General features: G+C 44.8%; 1 protein-coding gene across 1 annotated transcript in view; it reads right to left on the minus strand.

Moving 5' to 3' along the window:
* The window catches only part of pcloa (piccolo presynaptic cytomatrix protein a), a 52,137-nt gene extending 32,800 nt beyond the window's left edge, over positions 1-19,337 (minus strand). The window contains exons 1-4 of the mRNA XM_084038643.1: positions 19,111-19,337; positions 15,581-16,844; positions 13,080-14,105; positions 473-670 (exon numbers count right to left, since the gene is read on the minus strand). Of these exons, the coding sequence (XP_083894769.1) occupies positions 473-670; positions 13,080-14,105; positions 15,581-16,844; positions 19,111-19,322 (2,700 nt within the window). The 5' untranslated portion in view covers positions 19,323-19,337. The remainder of the gene's footprint in view (positions 1-472; positions 671-13,079; positions 14,106-15,580; positions 16,845-19,110) is intronic.
* Between the last annotated feature and the right edge of the window lie 880 nt (positions 19,338-20,217).

Genomic DNA, 20,217 nt, shown 5'->3' on the forward strand with positions numbered 1-20,217 from the left:
AGCTACTCTGCTGTTGCTCAACTGCTGGGACTTCACTGACAGGTGCACTTTGTTGATCAGCATCAGGCGGCTCTGTCTCAGAGTGAGGGTGGCACTCTGCTGCTTTCTCAGAGCTACTCTGCTGTTGCTCAACTGCTGGGACTTCACTGACAGTTTTGCTTTGTTCATCAGCATCAGGTGGCTCTGTCTCAGGGAGAGGGGGGCCCTCTGCTATTTCCTCAGAGCTGTTCTGCTGTTGCTCAAGTGCTAGGATTGGGGGGATAGTCTCAGCTACACTCTCTGAAATGGCAGCTTGTTGCTCAGGGTGAATTACAGGCTCGGACACTGGTTCAGCTGCTAGAGTTTCATTTTGTGCTTTTGACTGTGTTTCCTGATGGGTGCAATCAGGAGGAGGGGTGATAATAGCAAGAGATGCATCATGATGAGATGAGATGAATGCACTATCAGGTTTGGGAATGGTTTCGGGCACTACCTTGGTGTTGGGAGATGGTGGGTTTAGGGCTGATTCTTCTACTACAGGTTTACAAACTACAGCAGCAGGGGCAGGGGTGGAAGAGGGAGCAGGAGCAGGTGGTTGCTTCTTTGGGGAAGCGAAGGCTGGAGGTGGCATGTGTCCCAGCTGGCCAGACGTGGCTCTTTGGGTCTGACAATTGAGGCAGAGCCATTCTTTCTGTAAGGAAGAGAAACAAATTCATGTTAATTACTGCTTTATTATTACCACATAAGTAGGAAAGGACTAATTGGCATTGATTTGTTAGATTATGTTTTGAATTTCACAAAAATACAACGTTGCTGAAAGAATCTGCACAAAAATAGGTAGTTGGAAAAATGTATCTTAACTCTAGCACAATTGTGTGAAACTAAATCTTTCTACGTAGTTCAAACGTCACTGTGACAAGGCACCAGTGTGACTTCTTCTATTTCAAGGGAAGCTTTTACAGTTATGGGACTTAAGAGACAGGCCTATGCATAATGCATGGTAATGGGACAGGGGTTTACCAAGGCATGTCAGAAAGGGTTGGGTGGCCTGTGCAGACATTTCATGTAGCAGACTTTACAGAGAACTGAATGTGTTTTTATGATCGTGGTGTGGGGAATATGTGTATGCAATTTTTCATGCATGCTTTCGACGTGACTTTTATGTCAGTGAACCGCAACTGTTTTTCCAAAGATTCTGTGCTCCCTGAACATCTTATTAAGATCCAATTGCCCCTCTATACAAATGTAATGACAATGCATGGGCCAATTCTTTTTTAAAAAGGCCACTGTTGTGTATTCTTTAAGTACCATTTCTTTTCTTAAAATCACCTGGGATGTCGTCTTTACCTAAATCTTGCAGTTTGCAACAGAACAAGAAACACACACAATGCTGGCACAGCTGCTCTAATCGGTCATCTCAGAGCTCTGCAAAAATCTGTCCTGTCGTGGCAAAGTTATTGCTGTTGTATATTCCCAGGTACTCACTTAAACACCGGGCTCTAGAGGAACATAAGTACACCAAAAGTCCTGCTGAGGACTATAATTCAAGAGTTGCAGCTATTATTGGAGGTTAATCTCCAGAGCGGCTTTCCTTTAAGTGGCAATTAAAGGGTTGATAAACAATCAACTTGCTGGGATTTGAGAAAAGTGCAAGAAAACACATACACACATGCACACACCCATCAACCTAATGTGGGGACCACACATGCAAACACTAATCTACCCTACACACCACTCTAGAGGTGATAGTCAGCATGTTTTCAACCATCATTCAACACCCCATTGCACATTTCACCAAGTGCTCTAACCTTTCCTTATGACCCCCTCCCCCCCTTATGAATGCCTTCGTCTGGCTTAACAGCAGGGTTTATGCTAAATTCGGGCGTCAGAGAAGATTCGCAGCCTGCATGTTAAGCCATGCAGCAGACAAGCCACCTCTCTCCAAGCCCAGAATGAAAGAGAGAGACACGAGGAGGATGGAAGAAAAAGACTGAGGGAATGTCACAGCAGCAGCCTCGGGGTAAATAAGGCATGAGCCGCCATCTTTTCCTCCATCCCTAAACAAAACAGTTTATACACTAGAGACACACCTGCATACACATCTCAGTGGCATGTAACCACAAACATAAAAAGGCAGTGTCTTGACAGGGCAAAACATTTGCATATGTGGAATTTTTATTTTGTAATTGGTGTAAACATTTAAGCAGTTCCAAATTTGAAACACAAATGAATTAGTATTAAAAGAGGATTTTCTATAACACAGATGCATGGACATAAGTCTACGAAAGAAAAAACATACAGAGAAGCCAGCGTTAAGGTTCTCTGATGTTTGTAAATCACATTCGCAACTTGACAGAAATCCAGTTAATCCTCAAACACGATGACGGACACAGCACAGATGCAGGCGTGTGTGTGTGTGTGTGTGTGTGTGTGTGTGTGTGTGTGTGTGTGTGTGTGAACAAGCCAGCGCTATCACCACCCCGTCCCTGCTGGGAGGACTTGAGATGGGACTTTCTCCAGCTTGAGGGCTCTATCAGTTAAACCAGAGAGACCAGGCACTGAGAGCCAGAGAGATGGCCGCCAGATACGAAAAAGCAGCACACCCACTCAATCAGACAGCCGGTCGTCACCGAGGTTATCAGCACATCACAACAGGCACACTTAACAGCTTATACGGCCCTCTCAACAACACAGTCAGTGTGTTTCTTAAAGCTGCTGTGCAGAACAAAATCAACCCCTATTTTAGTAATTAGGAATAACCTGCGGATATGTCACTTTAACACACTACCATCAAGTGGCCATCTCCAATCTATTTCCGCACTGACACGTCTTACAGCAATCATCCTAAAAGGCCATCGAGTGTCTTCCTGGCTTCATTTAAAGTTACAGCTTTGGCTGACTTCAACACCCAGAAATCAAAACACTTCACATGCCTTTGTTTACCTTCCCGGGTAGCATGAATCACTTTATGACCTTAAAAGCTCTCTGGTCATGATCAATTGATAATAGGGGTGTGACGAGATCTCGTACCACGAGATCTCACAAGTGTGTTGCTCGTTTACTCGGGCGGGTGAGATGTGTGACTGCTTTTTTCATCGTAGTTCAGCGACTACCGCGGTGAAAATGTCCAAGCAGAAACAGAAACACTACAATTGCCATCACACAAGTTAATGACGGGCACGTTGGATATGCTGGCTCGTTACCTTGAGCAGCGAGCTGCCATAGCAGCATCACCAGCCCAGAGATAAGACAAAACTCCCGAAGCATTGATAACTTGACAGCTGCGATGTCAGAGATGCTGAAGATGCTGTAGTTGCAGCATGTTGTTCATGACATACTTGGTCAGGCTCCGTTTGCACTATTTGCACTCTGTATTGACAAAGTAGAACTTTGATTTGGTTTTGCACATATTTACACTTGGGGAAAAGAAATATTTTATTTTATTTTAACTTTTATAAATTGTAGTTTTAGTTTAAATTTGTGAAAGAAGAAGTTTATTAAAAGATCATGCTTACATCATGCATGTAAAGAGTTATAATAAAATATTTCAAAATGCATGTGCAACTCTGTTAAATTAAAGTCTGTTGGTCCAGTCATATATTTTGTCATTGTAGTTTTCTTAAAATCTCGTCTCGTCTCGTTCTCGTGTACTCAATATCGTGTCTCGTCTCGTCTTGTGAGCGGAGTGTATCGTCACACCCCTAATTGATAATAAATTATTTTATTCACCAAGTGAAAGTGGCAACTATTTGTGGCTTCCAGCTTTTTAAAATGTGACAATTTGCTGATAGTATCATTTAAAATGCAATATCTTTGAGTTTTGGACTTCAAAAGGAGGAAAATCAAGACTACTGTCACAGAGGTGCTTTTAGCCAAATACTGACAGTATTGACTGACTGTATTAAATGTATTTGATGCAAAGTTAGGGTATCCACAAAGTTATCATTAATCATCATCTGGATACATTGTCTGCCTCAAATTTCAAGTCCACTAAAAAAGGAAGGAATTCCCCCCAAAAATAATTTGGAGAATTCATTAAAATATAAATAAGTCAACCTTTTGAGGGAACTGGTCATTGGTTTAATCTTTTAGGGACCATGACATTCTGTACTAAGTGTCATGGCAATCCATCCATCCATCAGTTGTTGAGAAATGGATCTACCAGCAGACTAACATTGCCCTCTGTAAAGCCCACTGCTAGCTTGCCTAAAACATAAATGATTAATTGATAATGACAATCATCATTAGTTACAGCCCTAGTTACAACTGCCTTCATAAGAATTTTCTTATTAGAGAAGATGTATCTAGTACAACCACACCCATCACAAATCTTGCTGAGGAGGAATCTACAGGGCCTTAATTAGCGGGGATGCTACACTCGTCTCTTGCAGCCTTTCCGTTTAATTAACACTAACTACACTGGTGTATATTTATGTGCTGCTGCAAACAGCAGCGTGGATGATTCATAAACGCAGGGGAGGTTCTCGGCTCGCTCACATCACCACTATCGCATCACATGTGCATGGGTACCAAAAAGAGTTGACTCACACCACCACCAACGCAGATGTGTTCGTGACAGTGTTGATGTCGTACATATCCTCAGATGAAAGGTATGAAATACCTCAGAAGGAAATGACAACTTGCTCTGTCTTCCCACGCGACGTTTCTCAAACAAATACAAGCTTATAAGCTCAGCATGAGTGTTTCCATCTTTCTTTCAACTCCAACTTTCCATCCTCCTCAAACTTCCCTCCAAGGACACGGAAAGGGTGACAAACTGAAAACCGCAGACAGCAACCAGATATTGACACAAGATGGGCTGCGAGCGTTGCCCATGTTCGGTTATTGTTTCCAACTGGGAACCCGAGTGTTGTGAAGGTCGGTGCGGCTCTTTGATTAAGACTAGGGATCCTATGAGGGTTTTATCCATCTAAATTTAGACAAAGTCTGGCCCTGACAGTGGGAGGAATAAAGGATCTAGAAGAGGATGGGACAGATGGATAAAGACGGATGAGAAAATGGAGAGAGGAATAGGAAATGCGAGGACATGCACGAAAGCTGATGGTGTGTGAGAGGCAAGAGAAAAACAGAAGATGAAGAACAAAAGGAAAGCAGGGAGACACAAAACACAGTGATAATAAGAAAACAGGATGAAACAAAAACATGGTGTAGCGATGAAAAGGTTGAAGCTGCAGACGTGAAGGAGCTTTATGGTGATTGGAGGTGACTCAACACGATTTCCTGCCAACGAGCTTAACATTATCACCCTGTAAATCTGCTAATCAATAGTGGAGAAGACAAGCTGCAGTTTGGGTCTACTGCCAAATATTGCTCTTAAATGGTGTGGTACAGATTGAGATTTTAGTCGACACAAACTGCCCTGCTTCCGGGTATGGTGAGGTTAGCTTAGCACACATACTGAAAAGAGCGGGAAATGCCTAGCCTGGCTCCATCCGAAGGTGATGAAATCCACCTATTAGCATCTGGAGTCATTCATTTTTAAACATGAGCTTGCAGATTTGCTGGTTCCCAGGCAAGGTATCTACTAATGTACAGCTAAATATATAATGCATGTATACATAATGTTTTGTTATTACAAAAAGGGAGATAATTCAGTGCTTCTATGTCTCTTTGCACATGTAATGTTAATGTTTGAGTTGCTCTTTGATACAAATAAACATTTAGCAGACATCATGTATAATAAATTCCATTTTTTCCTGATAAAACATAGGGCTATAATAAGAATATAATAGTATATAATAATAAAGACTTCCCCTTAACATCAGATGGACATAGTAGTTTTGCAACACATTAAGATGAAGGACAATGAAAGTCAAGGAAAATACGATATAAGTTAACATATAAATGAATAATATGGCTGTTAAAAGATTAGTGTCCTTTCTGCACAACTGCTCAAGTCACTTTTCATTACTATAGCTCTTGCTAAAAGTAAAGTCTGGAAGTCGTTGCCCTTTTCCCATTGATTGGCCAATTGGCTGAGTGTCCAACTTAATTATAATGCACTACACAAGCAGAACATTTCGGCATCAGCTTCTTTGCAAGCCAAAAAAGATCTTTGTCCTAATAAATGTCCCACTGTTATAGATCTTCCCATCTTGGGTTCAATGTGCTGTATGCACCTTTTCCCAGTGATCCATGCTCACATGTTGATGTAATTCCCCTTTGAATCATGCAACTAAATGTTATGTAAGCGGTGATAGCCTTAAGGCTGGAGAACTGGGCTTCAGACCAGAAGATTGTTGGCTTTAATCCCAAAATAAGCAGCAGTATCTGAACGGGGAAGTTGAATAAATCGAACGCCGCTGTCAAGAAGCCTCAGAGAAAAGTACTTTTAACCCTCAGCTGCTTAGTAACCAGCACTAAGAGTGTGGTTGTCCCGTGCATAACAAATATGAGTGAACGTTAGGAAACCACAGCAAGCCAGTGCAAACATTCTCTGGGTAAAAGAAGGCCTATGAAGGACATTTCTACTAGCTGTTTTTTTTTTTTTGCAAGGCGAACTGAATCTCTTCTCAAATTAATAAAGAAAATAATTGATAATGCACCTCAAATAAAATAAAAAAACGAACGTATGTACGTTTTTTCAGACTCTTTACTTTCCTCTCTCAATGGATACGAAGTAATCTTTGGTTTTAAAAAAATACATACAGCACAATGAATGTATGAGAATCTCGATTCTCGAATCGCTGTCATCCTACCGGTTTAGAGCTCTATTCTTCTGTCGTTTTATTAAACACATTGGGATGTGATGATACTTTTGCTCTATGCCTGTTGTCATTGGCCAACACCTCCAACATCTGACTGACTAAGTTGTTTCTGAGCTGGTTTTGCGTAATAGTGTATAATGAGCTGTTGCTTTGTAGCTTTTCCACGACTGAGCTCCTCACTGCAGGAGGACAAGGTAATTGTACCAGAAGAGGGGTGAGTAGGGAGAGGAAAAGACAGGGGGGGGTTCCCACCTCTTCATTAAGTCTAAAGGTTAGGCCTAATGAGCTGTGGGCTCTGGTTTAAAAAAACATTGGGAAGCTTGCCGTTTAAAGGAGATAGGGCGTGAGAGAAAGGGGGCTGTGTTTTCATTTAGCTGTAGTTCGCACTTAATGCTAATTTCAATGTGTTATCAGCTGTGTGATTTCCCATCTATAAATTAGAATATAAACGATATACTATATGTGAACATACAGCCATTCACAGTAGCACAATGTACTGCATATTTACATGGAATATAATGTATTATTTATATGTACTACATTCTGTATCTACAAATAAATTAGTATAGGGCCTGAAGAACTACCATATACTAATAATAATAATAATAATGCATAAGTATTGCAGTTGTTGCATGACTTCTGTATAAAATGGTTACATCATCATCTGAAACAAAGTGGAAAAATCTGAACTTTTCATGCACGGGAAAAATTAACCTATATGTGTCATTCAAATATCCTTTTCATATGGAAAATACTTTGGATGTGAACATAACACAATGAAAGCTGAGTGCCGACCTTGTCGTCTAGCAAAGTTAACCCAGAAGTTCACTTTTCTCTGACTAGTGGGGGGGGGGGGGGGGGAACCGCGGGAGCTCTTCAACAACACGCAACCCCATTATTCTATGAATTTAAATAGATCATATCTACAATCATTTCTACAACACAGCCCCATAGAACCACGGTCAGTACTCTCGTAAAGTCCTGTGAGATGACAACAGTGAGGTCATCACGGTCTACACTGCTTAGGGCAGCATCGGCGGGCAGCCATATCCTTTGTGACACCCCGTTGCTCGTGACGCCCCCATTGGTTCTCTCTCGTCTCTTCTCTCCTCTGTTTCAGGCCCGTCCTCCCCCCACGACACATTCACATGTAATCTGTCTGTGTGTGTTACTCATTTCACAGCTCTTTTACAGATTTTATTTCATCAGCTAGGATGCGCGTGTCTTATTCGATGATATTACACCCTTACTGTTTCGTCGTAAATGGTTCAAAAAGGGGGGCGGGCTGTGACCAGGGTTTTGATTACATGTCTCAATTGGTCAAATCCAACAAGTGCCTTCCAGCTGCACTCCCTTTCACGTTTTCTATCCAATAATGATGAAAGACACCATTTATGGGTGGAGAAAGAAAAAAAAACTAATCCATTTTCCTCTCGGGTTTTTAAAGTACAGAAATGATTTTTGGAGGTGAAGCCATTTCCTAATCTGGGCTCCCCTGATGGCCACACGGATTGAATATCAATTATGAGGGAGGAATTTGGCGTCAGATACTCAGATAATCAAAATGTCTCCTGTCACTCTTGTAAAGCCTGTTTTCAAGGAGAGAGAGCGCAGCAACAGTCAGGATGTAAACAGCCTGTGCCGACACCATGAGTTGCCGGTTCCAGGATGTGTTTGTTTCCCACAAATTGTCTGTGTGTCTGTGCCTGTCTGTCCTTGCTTCTTTGTCTCACCAGGGCTCAGTGCTGGCACACATGAGGCCTTGGCTTTTCCCACCCCTTCTTGGCGCTTAAGGCTCAGTGGCTAAAACGTGGCGCTTGCCAAGCATGCGAGCACCAGTATATTAGAACGGGGATAATTGGAAATCATGGAGTAGAGCCGGAGGGCGAGCTCCGTAAAAAAAAAGGAGGCAGAAGGAGCCATTTGCGGTGCCTGAGGACAGTTCATCTCAATCCTAGCGACTCCTAAATGGTAAACCACTTGTCACGGCTTGAACAAGGTTTTGGACCTGGTGTATAAGGCAACTACTCATTTACCCTGTGTACAAATCATTCAGGCAAAACATGAATGTGATACAGTTCATTCCTCTTCATGTACCACCTTCACACACTGCCAAATTAACGGATATATACTCCAGCAGAGAGAGACAGAAGAATTGCACGCACCAAAACACCTTAGTGTCTAAAAATACCATCCATCTCGAGCCTTCCAAGACGGCTGTGTGGGGGACTCTGTGGGTTGCCTGGTGCAAAAGAAAGACCCTTTTTAAAAGGTGGAAATATGAAAGCGTGAACACAAAAGAGCCGAGAGAGCGCGAGAGCGAGCAAGATATACCCTGCAGTCGCTTGTGTTCCCCCTTTGTAGTGTTTTTTTTGTGGCTGTGACTATTTTTGTACACTTCTGTCTCCCGGGCAAGTGATGGCAGAGCTGTGAGGCAACTGTACTGGCCAGAAACAGACCAACCTGGATTACACGCGGACAGGAATCAAACTACAGCAACCGACAGATTCGTATCACAACGTGACTGTAGAGGCGAGATGTGATCTTATGTAAGGAGGCAGGCTGAGATTGTGAGAGTGGCCTTGACTGCATGTGACTATGATACCAAAGGCTGTTATTGAGTTCTACATATGCGCGTGTGCATCGTATGTGAGCAGGCCTCATCTACCAGTGCAGAAGGAGGGTTCAGACTGTGGGAGGGTTTGTTATTCTGTGGGCACAGCCGCAGAATAACAATGAGGGGATGAGGAAGACACAGGAAACACCACATAGTGAGTCAGTGTGAGGATATCAAGCCTCACGAACATGATGGCAAAGACGCGGGGCTACCAACAGAAAGACACGTACACTACCAGCTGACAGTTATTCACTGGAGAACACACCTAACCATAGCCTGACCTTTTAACCTCAGCACGATTCCAACGTTACCCAAAATCAAGCTACATTTATCAGTTAATTATATTTTGTATTAATGCACATACTACTAAAGTATCTAATAACTAATGTTAAATAAATCTACTTAGTAACTTTCTGTCATATATTCCATGTAAGGAAAAATGTGCTGTTTTCATACTTGGTTCTTCGTACGGATAAAACAAACGAGATATAAAACTTTAATGAGTGAGCTTCAGTGGGCAGATTCATTAACATGGGACAGAGCCAGGCTAGCAGTTTCCCCCCATTTTCAGTCTTTATGCTAAGCTAAGCGGCTGTTGACAGTATCTTCACATCTACGGCACACAGCCCTGGACGTTTATCAGTCTTCTCATGTAACTCTTGCCAAGAACGAAAACACAAAATGTCAAATATGCCCCTTCAATAAAATAGCTTTTGGCAAACTTCTGTGTTTTCACTTGGAACAGAGCCTGGTTAACATTTCCCTCCGTTTCCTGTCTTTGGGGTTTAACACATCCATGAATGTGATATCAGTCTTCTAACTTGACAGCAGAAATCTTGGATTATTTCTTACAGTTTTACAGCGTTACACAATAAACGCCACAGAATCCATTTGTTAAACAGCAGGACACAATGTGATAGTAACTATAATAAAAATGTATTATAAATAATATTTATACCTTAACATCACTGTATCTATGATGGGATCTTAAACTGCTGGATAGATTGTCATTAATACTAAATGTAAAATATTATATCCTAGAGTTATTTCTTTTGTGCTCCTTAGCAAAGCGCTGCCTCTCCCATTTTACGTAAGACTTCTCCCGACGAGTGCGCTCATTACTGACGAGGGCAGCATGACATGGAGCCCGAGCTACAGTAACATCGCCGAGCAGCACTCGACACACAAATCTACAGTACACCCCCCCCGACATCAAAGGGAGCGACAGTGAGAAAGGCAGAGGGATGGCACCACCGAGGGAGAAAAAGCTGTGTTTAAGGGGAGGATGAGCACCGAAAAACACTTCCACATCAAGTGTGTCTCCTCCAGGTCTTATACAGATTGAAAGGAAAGAGGGGAGAACACATAAAACAGGATGGAAGGAAGCCTGAAAGGTGAGTGCTTTTCTTTCCGGGGTGCCTATTATGGAGACCAGCATTGATGAGGATTACACCTGAGTGTGGGATCAAGCCTCGGTAGAAATGACAGGCTTCCTGTTGCCCTTTAAAACCTTTTAAGAAACGGAGATTACACCGACGCACGGATGTGTTGACACACAGGGGCGAACACGCACCGTCAACCTTCGGTATTTCAAAACAAGACACAAACACACACACCAGTCTAGAAAAGTCATTCAAACAAACAACACGCCTGCAGTACGTAAACTCCAGCCAGTCTCAGTCATACCCGACTAACTCAACAGTCTCGCAAATAAAACATACTGCTCAGTTTACACACACACACACACACACACACACACACACACACACACACTCTGACCTACTCGCATGCGTCAGCAAGTGAACCCCTCCTGACAGCCGTCATCATGACAGCGAATGACACAGAAGCGAGGCACAGTACTGAGGGGGTAGATGACTCAACCAAGGTGTTGTGCATGTGTGCGTCTCCTTCTGCACATTCCCCACAAGGTACTGCAGTTCTAAGATTTACCCGTTCTATTCCAGTCCAGAATGAATCCTTGAATGCTGAGGTTGGATCGAGTCCGAGATGAGTCAAAAGTGATTCATCCTCGTCAGATTCGGAGGGACGTTATTCTTAAAATCCAAACTGAGCTCACGGTTCTGGCTGTCGAGACGTGGATGGTGTTGAAGGATTTGTATCCAATTTGTGCATGAGTGGATTGGACGCCCATCTCTCCAGCGTAATTACATTTTTCTCCATTGCCAGGCCTCAATTGAGCGATTGTGCAGTTCAGCTCCTTGATTTCCCAGTGAGCGTGAGCAAGTGAGAGCTCAAGAAAAAGGACGGGGATCCGTAAACAAATGGCAGCTATCTTGTTTTGGATATTGTACTCTACTTTCATAGCAACAAATAATTCATGTATTTCATAAAATATCATTTCAGACAGCACCGTACCATACATTTTGTGGATTTTCACAATCATATCCGAGTCATACGATTAAAAATTAAAAAGGAGCAGTATGTATTTAAGTATACATTTCTTAGAAGTCAACCTAATTTTACAAAATAAAATAGTTAATTTCCCATCCAAATGCAGCATTTCCTGTACATGACACGGTGGAGTCGACTGCCAGCTTAGTTCCACTGGCTGCTACAGAAGACTCTCCGGTGAGCCAGAAATACAAAGCAGATTACCGAAGGCCCATTTGAAACCGACAGCTAACAAAGTAGCTGACACGTGAAGCCGGGACAGAGCTGCTGGTTGTGCCCTGACTCCCATGATCATGTAAAGACTATACAATTAGATATCGTGCTGTAACTGACCTATGACTGTAGGTCATTTTACTATGGATTATTATTTTTGGTGATTGTGTGATGACACTAATGAAATATTAAGTGGGTGCAGCATATGTGACTATGTTTTGCCTACCTGCTGAGAAACCACTCAACCGAAAGCACTTTTTGGCCTCTACTCCCATAATATAGCGATCCTACACCGTAGTGAACCATCTGCTCTGTGGAACTCAAAGCGTTCTTGTGATTTTGCTTCCGTGTGAGACAAAACACCGCAGTAACACAAACAAAACCTGTCACCACAGCTCGGGAGATAAGCAGGCCAAAAGTGTTTGGTTTCCACGTCATCAGGAGGCCAATGACAATGACTGAGTCTCATGATGGGCACAAACACACCAACAAAAACAAAACCACTTGGTTTAGGTTCAGGAGACCAGGCAACACACACAAGCGAACAGACGAGCTTCATACTAATCATACGTGCATAAGATTAAAAGAATAATAATAATAAGGAAGAAATTTGTGCATTTCCCCAAACAAGAATAGAGAATTGCAGACATGGTCTCTCTCTCACACACACATGCTGAGTATTGAGTTTCAGAGTCAAGTGTCAATTGTTTGAAGTGCTCTTTGACGTCCATTTAAACAACCTAATTTATCGTTCTGGCTGACCTCTCCATTAAAACACGGCTTGCTAGTAATGAGTCTGGTCATTTAAAATGCAGCACAACCGACCGATTCCATTCATTAAGTGGCCAAATGTCTGCAGATGTCATCACGCTCTATTTGGGGTAAACTAATGAACTTAGCACAACTAATAACACGCTCTCCTCCTTCCAGAGTGCTTCACACAACGCTAGTGGGGGGAAAACGCAGAACTGAAAACTCCTGATGGTATCTTTCCTGTGACCTATTTCAATGAAGCATCTAGGAGGATGTTTGCCTGCTATTTATACACGACAGATTGCATAAATTACTTGTAGGTGCAGTGTGTTGAGAGTGTGGGAAGCTGTGGTGCTGAAGAAAACTGTAGTTCTTACCTCTCCTAAATGGGGAGTAGGATTAAATCCGCAAAGATTGCAAACCGTCTTCTTGCACTCGGTGCAGAAACTGTAGTTGGGCGTGTCTGCTGATCCAACGTTCAGCTCCACGTTACAGAGAGGGCAGCCTGCCTTGGGTGTTGACGTCGGTGCAGGTGCAGGTGCAGGTGCAGGTTTGACTGCTTGCGCCTTCTCTTCCTGGTCCACAGAAATGGTTCTGGGGGGTTTCCTGGCTTTGGCAGGTGGGGTATCAGGAGCAGAGTCCGAATCAGGAGGAGACCCAGGAGGAGAGAAGGGGGAGTCAGGTGGTGAGCCAGGGCCCGAATCCAGAGGGGAAGCTGGTCCGGAGTCCGGCGGCGACCCAGGTGGAGAACCCGCTGCCTTGTCCTCCTCTCCGGAGACGAGATTGGTGGCGGAACTCAAGAGTGAAGATCCAAAGCTGAACATCTGAGAAGCAGCAGCAGGAGATTTCGCTGATTCTGTCAACCCTCCAAAGCCTCCAAACAACTTCCCAGCGACAGACTCCTCCTGCTTTGGCGCTGCCTGCGCTTGAGGCTTCGACGATTCCATCAAACCGCCAAACCCGCCAAACAGTTTCCCTGTAACAGACTCGGCAGCTTGTGAAGATGGTCTAGGGTCTGTTAAGCCTCCCAGACTGAGCCCTCCCAACCCCCCAAAAAAGCTGGACTCCTGTTTGGCTTTAGCCGGAGACTGTTGGGGACTAGACTTTGGCTGAATGGGGCGGCCTGTCTTGGGGTCAATCTTGGGGGATCCTCCCAATGAGGAGCCAGGGGATAGCGGTCCAGGAGAGATAGGACCTGGGGATTTCTGCCTCGGTGTGGTTGGCGGCGTTAACCCTTGGTCGGTGGTGCTCTGCTGCTTTATCAACAGCTTGCCAGGCTTGCCAGGTGCCTGTCTCTGGGGCGAGGCTGGGGCCGAGCCTTGTTTGGGCTTTGTCATGCCAGGGGGATCCATATCTCCCATTGCTCGCTGCATCTGGCAGTTCAGACATAGCCACTCTTTACCCTGTGAACGAATAAAAAAAAGATGGTTGATGGTTTTGATTTGACTGGAACAAATTTCCTCACTGTTCTGAGCACAGACATCAATGGCATGGGTAATTACAGTATATACACAGGCAAGCAGAACCAATTAAACCCCTAAAATAGCCATTTGCATTTTATTTTGCGTAAAATAAAGACAAATTCAGAGATGTCCACTAATTAGTGTTTCAAATGATGTTGAATCCTGTTTTCCAGAGCCAACATGCTTCTTACAACATGAGAGAATTAAAATCTGGCTACATAAATACTAATAAGTAGAAAGAAAAACATGTTTATTTAATGCTTGTTTCTGACTAAATAATAATTAAAACCTGTTTTTTCTACATGAGTGTTTCAATCCAGCGATAACACAAAATCTGTCAACCAGAGAAATGTTTTCATAGACTGTGAGCACAAAGGAAAATACTATCCATGCATCAATGATGTTTGCACTGTAACTGTTGAACCGTTGTAAACACTTGCATTTCATTGTCACTGTTCTGCCCATACAGTATGTCTCAATACCTGTTCCCAACAAAGCCTGGCTACACCACAGTGCTCTTTGTTTAGTGTACAAGGCATCTCAGTTTCCACTGTGTGCGAACCACAGTGTTTAAAATGGGCCAATGTTGACAATTTGATCCCTATCTAGAACAGAACAGTGTGTATAATTCTACTGTAATTACAAACAGCGTTAAATGTAGAGAGACATTATTCACCCCGACCTTGACCTGTAGAATAATAAATCCCAAGAAGGGGCTAAAGCAGAAGGAACCAGTCATTCTGCCGTGCCGTAACCATGGCCCACCAGTGTTTACGGTCCATGTGTGACAGAGTGTCCTCGCTGGCTGGCACAGTATCTTCCTGTGGCCATGACATGAGTCACCTTGATTAACATTCACAGGGTCCATATGGTCCCTCTGTTTCTCAAATCATGTGCCACTGTTCTGAGATGCCTTTCCTTCGCCAGGCTCATAGAAGAGCAATATGTTATGTTGCTAACAGACTAGTGTGTTGGACTCAACAATACAGCAAAAATGCTTGGTATTATTATTTGGTCTAAAGATTTCCATTGTTGCCAATTAGGTTTGACGATATTTAAGAATTTCCTTTCTTTGTATCACAAAGTCTGACTACTACAGTAAATAAGCTATCAGGTTTACAATTTTACAGTGGAATGCGGAATGAGAAAATGGATAGTTTGATATTTCACACACAGAAATTTGAATAATGTGTGACAATGATTTTCCCACATTTACCACCAATGACATGAACCGTCTTGTCTATTATTAGATAAATGGCAGTATACCCAGCAGTGAACTGGAAAAGTGTTTTACCATTGAATATTTATAATTCGGGGAACTGAGGGCCACATATCCAAAGTGCTTACGTCAAGGTTTACTTGAAAAAATTAGAAACCATTTTAAAATCTTGAAAAGAAAAAACCCAATCACTTACTGCTGAGTCTGGCGGGCTGAAACCACAGAGGCTGCACACCTGGTTCTTACACTCGGTGCAGTTACTGTAATTAGGGGGGTCCTTGGAGCCAGTGTTCAGCCGCGTTGTCTTACACAGCGGACAGAGTCCACCTCCAGGCTTTCCAGCTCCGTGCTGACCAGGAGGCCCTCCGCTCTTAGCTGGCTCTCCAGGATGAGCCCCAGGGCCTGGTGGCCCTTGCTGTTTAGGTCCTTGTTGAAGGGGGCCACCTTTTTGCTGGGGAGGGCCACCCTGTTTGGCGCCTTGACCGGGTTGTCCTTGGCCTGGTTTGGGCACCTGTTGCCCTGGAGGTCCTTGACCTGGTGGACCCTGACCTTGCCTGGGGGCCTGCCCAGGGGGTCCTTGGCCATTAGCACCCTGGCCAGATTTGGGGCCCTGGCCTGGTGGTCCCTGACCTTGCCTGGGTCCCTGCCCAGGGGGTCCTTGAGCAGGAGGACCCTGGCCTGGTGGTCCCTGCCCTTGCCTGGCTCCCTGCCCAGGGGGTCCTTGAGCAGGAGGACCCTGGCCTGGTGGTCCCTGCCCTTGCCTGGCTCCCTGCCCAGGGGGTCCTTGAGCAGGAGGACCCTGGCCTGGTGGTCCCTGACCTTGCCTGGGTCCCTGCCCAGGGGGTCCTTGAGGAGGAAGACCCTTGCCTGGTGGACCCTGACCTTGCCTGGGTCCCTGCCCAGGGGGTCCTTGAGCAGGATGACCCTGGCCTGGTGGTCCCTGACCTTGCCTGGGTCCCTGCCCAGGGGGTCCTTGCCCTGGTTTTGGCCCTTGTCCAGGAGGGCCCTGACCCTGTTTCTGAGGTCCGCCCTGTTGTGGTCCCTTTGGACCGGGGCCTTGCTGAGGGCCCTTGCCTGGTGGCTTTCCTCCCTGCTTGGACTCAGGTGTTGCAGATGCATCTCCCTCCTCCTCATCCCCAAACAGTCCAAACTTGGGGATGTTGACAGAATCCCCCATGGAGGAGATGGAGGAGGAGACAGAGGAGGTCATGGCACTGAGGGGGTTGGCCCCGCTGAGGAAGCTGGAGCCAAACATGCCGGATGACTTGGTCTCGGGGTCTTTTGGCTCCTGCCGGAATCTGGATTCAAAAAGGCTGAGGGATGAGGGGCTGCGACCCGGTGTGGGCCTGCCTGGTGGACCCTGGTTGAAGGCGTCTACAGTGCGGCTCTTACTGAGACCTGTAGGGCCCCTGGAGGCCCCTACCTGCTGGGTTCGCTGATTAGTATCAGATACTGAGGGTCTGAAATAGAGAAAAACAGACATAGTTTTGTTAGCACTGATTTTATTGTTATTTTTTTAAAAGCCAAGTCTACACCAACTCTCAGCTGAACAAGTGCGAAAATAAAAAAACAACTAATGAGTGTTTAAGCCCAGATAGTCCTGTAATAGACTTTAACTACCATATCATTTAATTTGTCACTTTGGTGGCGATCAACGGTACAATGTAACAACGTTAAGCGCATGACTATGACCTAAAAAGATATTTCTGTTGAATTATTCACAGAATTGGAAGATTTAAAACAAAGAGAAACACATACACTGTCTGTAATTATACTCACATGAACAAAATATCACTAAACGTAGTAATTTTAACGCATATGCTGTTTTACCACCTCAAACAATACTGCTGAGGACATTTACCAACTCCTCTGCCTCTGCTGTAGCTTCCCTGTGCTCGGGTTAAGGCCATAGAACGAGCTCTTTGTGAATCTCAGTCCCATTCAGCACACCAGTGAACACAGGATGTGTAGCTAGCAGCCCCTGGGCAAACGCTGACAGCAGAGTGAATGCTGCTGAGTGATGTGACGTGCAGATCGTTGAGAAAGAAAGGGAAATGCTCGCCTCCACGAGGGTAAGCTGAGACATCTTTGTTTGCTCAGGCTGGGAGGCGACGCGCGCAACCTACACACACTGCTAAGTGAAAGTCAACGGGATCCTTAGAGAAATGCGTCAAAGGAGTAATGGGCTGATGTGTTATCGTGTAATAACGTGGCTGCGACTGCCACCGACTTCTACGGCTAGTATCATGACCAACACCAAATGTTGTTGGAGCTCAATATTTCTGCCTGAAGTCAAATCTCTTCAGGCAGTCTGCCGCTTGCTCCTGGGTGATGCCGGGACATCATGAGTGAGCTCTAGTCCTGCTCTATGTGAAAAGTGTCCTCAGATAACTTTGGTTGTGATATAAATGTGACTATAAATAGAAGGAATTGAATGCGTGTGCAACATACAAACCTAGTGGTTTCTTAGGCTGCTGTTTGAAAGTCCCCGGTGCCTCTGATATAAATTACATTAGCGGGCAATAAAGTGTAATGCTGCAATGGATAGAGCGTTTGATTACATTATGTTTTATTGTGAGCACTGAGTAATGCAAAAGCTCTGCATGGAAAGAGCCCACTGGAACACTGGAAGTAGTGTTGCAATGCCCGCTGCCGACCGCTCCACTGCAGCCTGCGTTTCAGCACCACGGACAGCGACCACTCTCTGAAACTGATGCCTGAACTTTTAAATGATAAAAACTAAACCAGAAAGCAGCAGAAGGGAAGCCAAGAGTGATGAAATTAACGTTGCTCTTCTATTTATAGACATATTAATATTGATACCCCCCCCCCCATCTCCAGCCCAGATATAAATAACAAGTCCCCCCTCACTCCATTGGAGCCAATTAGCATCATCGCTCATCATGTCTTCATATCAGCTACTATTATATGAATGATGTTTATTTCCGAAGCATTATGGAACTGGCAACATATTGTTTTCATTGGCAGCTTTCTGCCTCCCCCTCCACAACACACTAGATTTCCCACACAGCCGATTGAAATCAAATTTATGTGAGATTCAGGAGAAGAGATCTAATTGGCAACATTAGAGAGCAGCTAATAAAGGTGGCGGATTTGTTTAGCTGGATGTTGAAGGGTCGTGCAGGTGTGTGTGTGTGTGTGTGTGGGGGGGGGGGGGGGGGGGGGGGGTGGATAACACTGGGCACGACAGAATCTCCTACCCAGCAGGCATTTCGAAAATTTCGCACAAATACCGGAGGTGTGTCTCTCTGATCTCACACAGAGAGACAAGACTTGATTTCACACCTCAAGTCATAGACAAATCATCGAGCAGATCAAAACGCATCCATGTTAATAAAAAAAAACAACAACAAAAAAAACACGGCAGATACACAACGTTGAAAGCGGCAGCCCGAGACCTGAACGCGCCTGGCCAAGACTCGAGCTGTACCGGGAGAGAAATCTGCTTTTCCCGTGATGCAGCTCATCAGATGTGAACGCTTATCCATTACGGGGAGCCCTAAGAATAGAACCATTTCTCGGTGCGGTCGGGAGGATCGAAAATGGGCGTGAACGAGCTGCCTGCCTCCTTGTAGCATCTTCCAAGCGATGCTTCCCTCTACAACAACACGTCCACGCATTATCGCATTATTAGACTGGTCAGTGTGGGTGTTTTTTAAAATAAACACGCTGGTTTAATAAAAAATAAAATAAAAAAGCCCCTGCCTTCGTGCGGCTGCTGCGCCTCCAGGCTGCCTGCCTTGCGCCCTTGACATCGCCGCGGCGAGCCGCCGCCTCTGATCCTCGCTGAGTTCACTCAGGTCCACCGGCGTCCCTTCGGGGACCCGGACGAAGCCGCCCTTCCCGTCAGGTGCCAGCCCCTCCGGTAGCCCGGACGGCGGCCCTTCGCCTCCTTCCAGGCTCGCCTCGTTCCCCATGATCGACCGCTCCCGTCGCCCCCTGTCTTCGGATCAATGTACGACCCGAGCCCTCTCCGCGGTTTTTATGTCCGAAGAGCGCAGCGACGACGGAGCCCCTCGGTGTCTCGTCGCATCTCAGGTGTTTTTTTTTTTACTTTCGGCGGCTACTGTCCTTCCCTGCGCCGCCTCTCCATTTCCCTCGTTTCTCCTTGTTTTTCCGTGTCGCGCATCTCCGCAGCTGTACAGTTACCACAGTTTTCCGTGAGGGGGTCTCTGGCTTACTACGGCTCGCAGTCGCACGCGGTGGCTTCCGGTCGGGTTTACAAAATAAAATCCTAATTACTTGTCATTTATGTAATTATTCGGTTTTGTGGCATTACAAATATGTATATTCACAGTACACAACCTGCAATCAATATATATGTAAATACTTCAATGCACATTGTACACTATTGCTCACAACCACAGAAATAACATGCCATAGGTCGTACACCTGGTTTCACATTTAAAGTCTGGTGTAGTTTTGACCCATCATCCCAGCACCCAATTCATTGTAACTGCTAATAAACCATCTAAAGGCATTTATTTTGAAACAAAATGTTGATTACTTCCGGCTTTTTCCAGGCAACACTGGTGAAATTGACGCACATTCTCCAGCAGCATCTCGACTCCCCTGCTCACCGCGCATGTCCCGCCTGTGACAGGTGATCAGAAGGCATCAGCAGAGGAAAATATGTTTTTAAAGGGGACTTACTCAGCTATATGTGGATGCTTTTATTGTCTAAAGAACCGATGCTGAGTGGAACATAAAAAAAGCCTTTCTTTATTATGGCTTTAAAGTAGAACGACTAAAAGGCGAGAGGTGTAAATACCGTTTGTGGGTCAAGTATCTGGGGCTCCAGCCAAAGGCTTG

This window comes from Eutrigla gurnardus (assembly GCF_963514095.1).
Source record: "Eutrigla gurnardus genome assembly, chromosome: 21".
Lineage (NCBI taxonomy): Eukaryota > Metazoa > Chordata > Actinopteri > Perciformes > Triglidae > Eutrigla > Eutrigla gurnardus.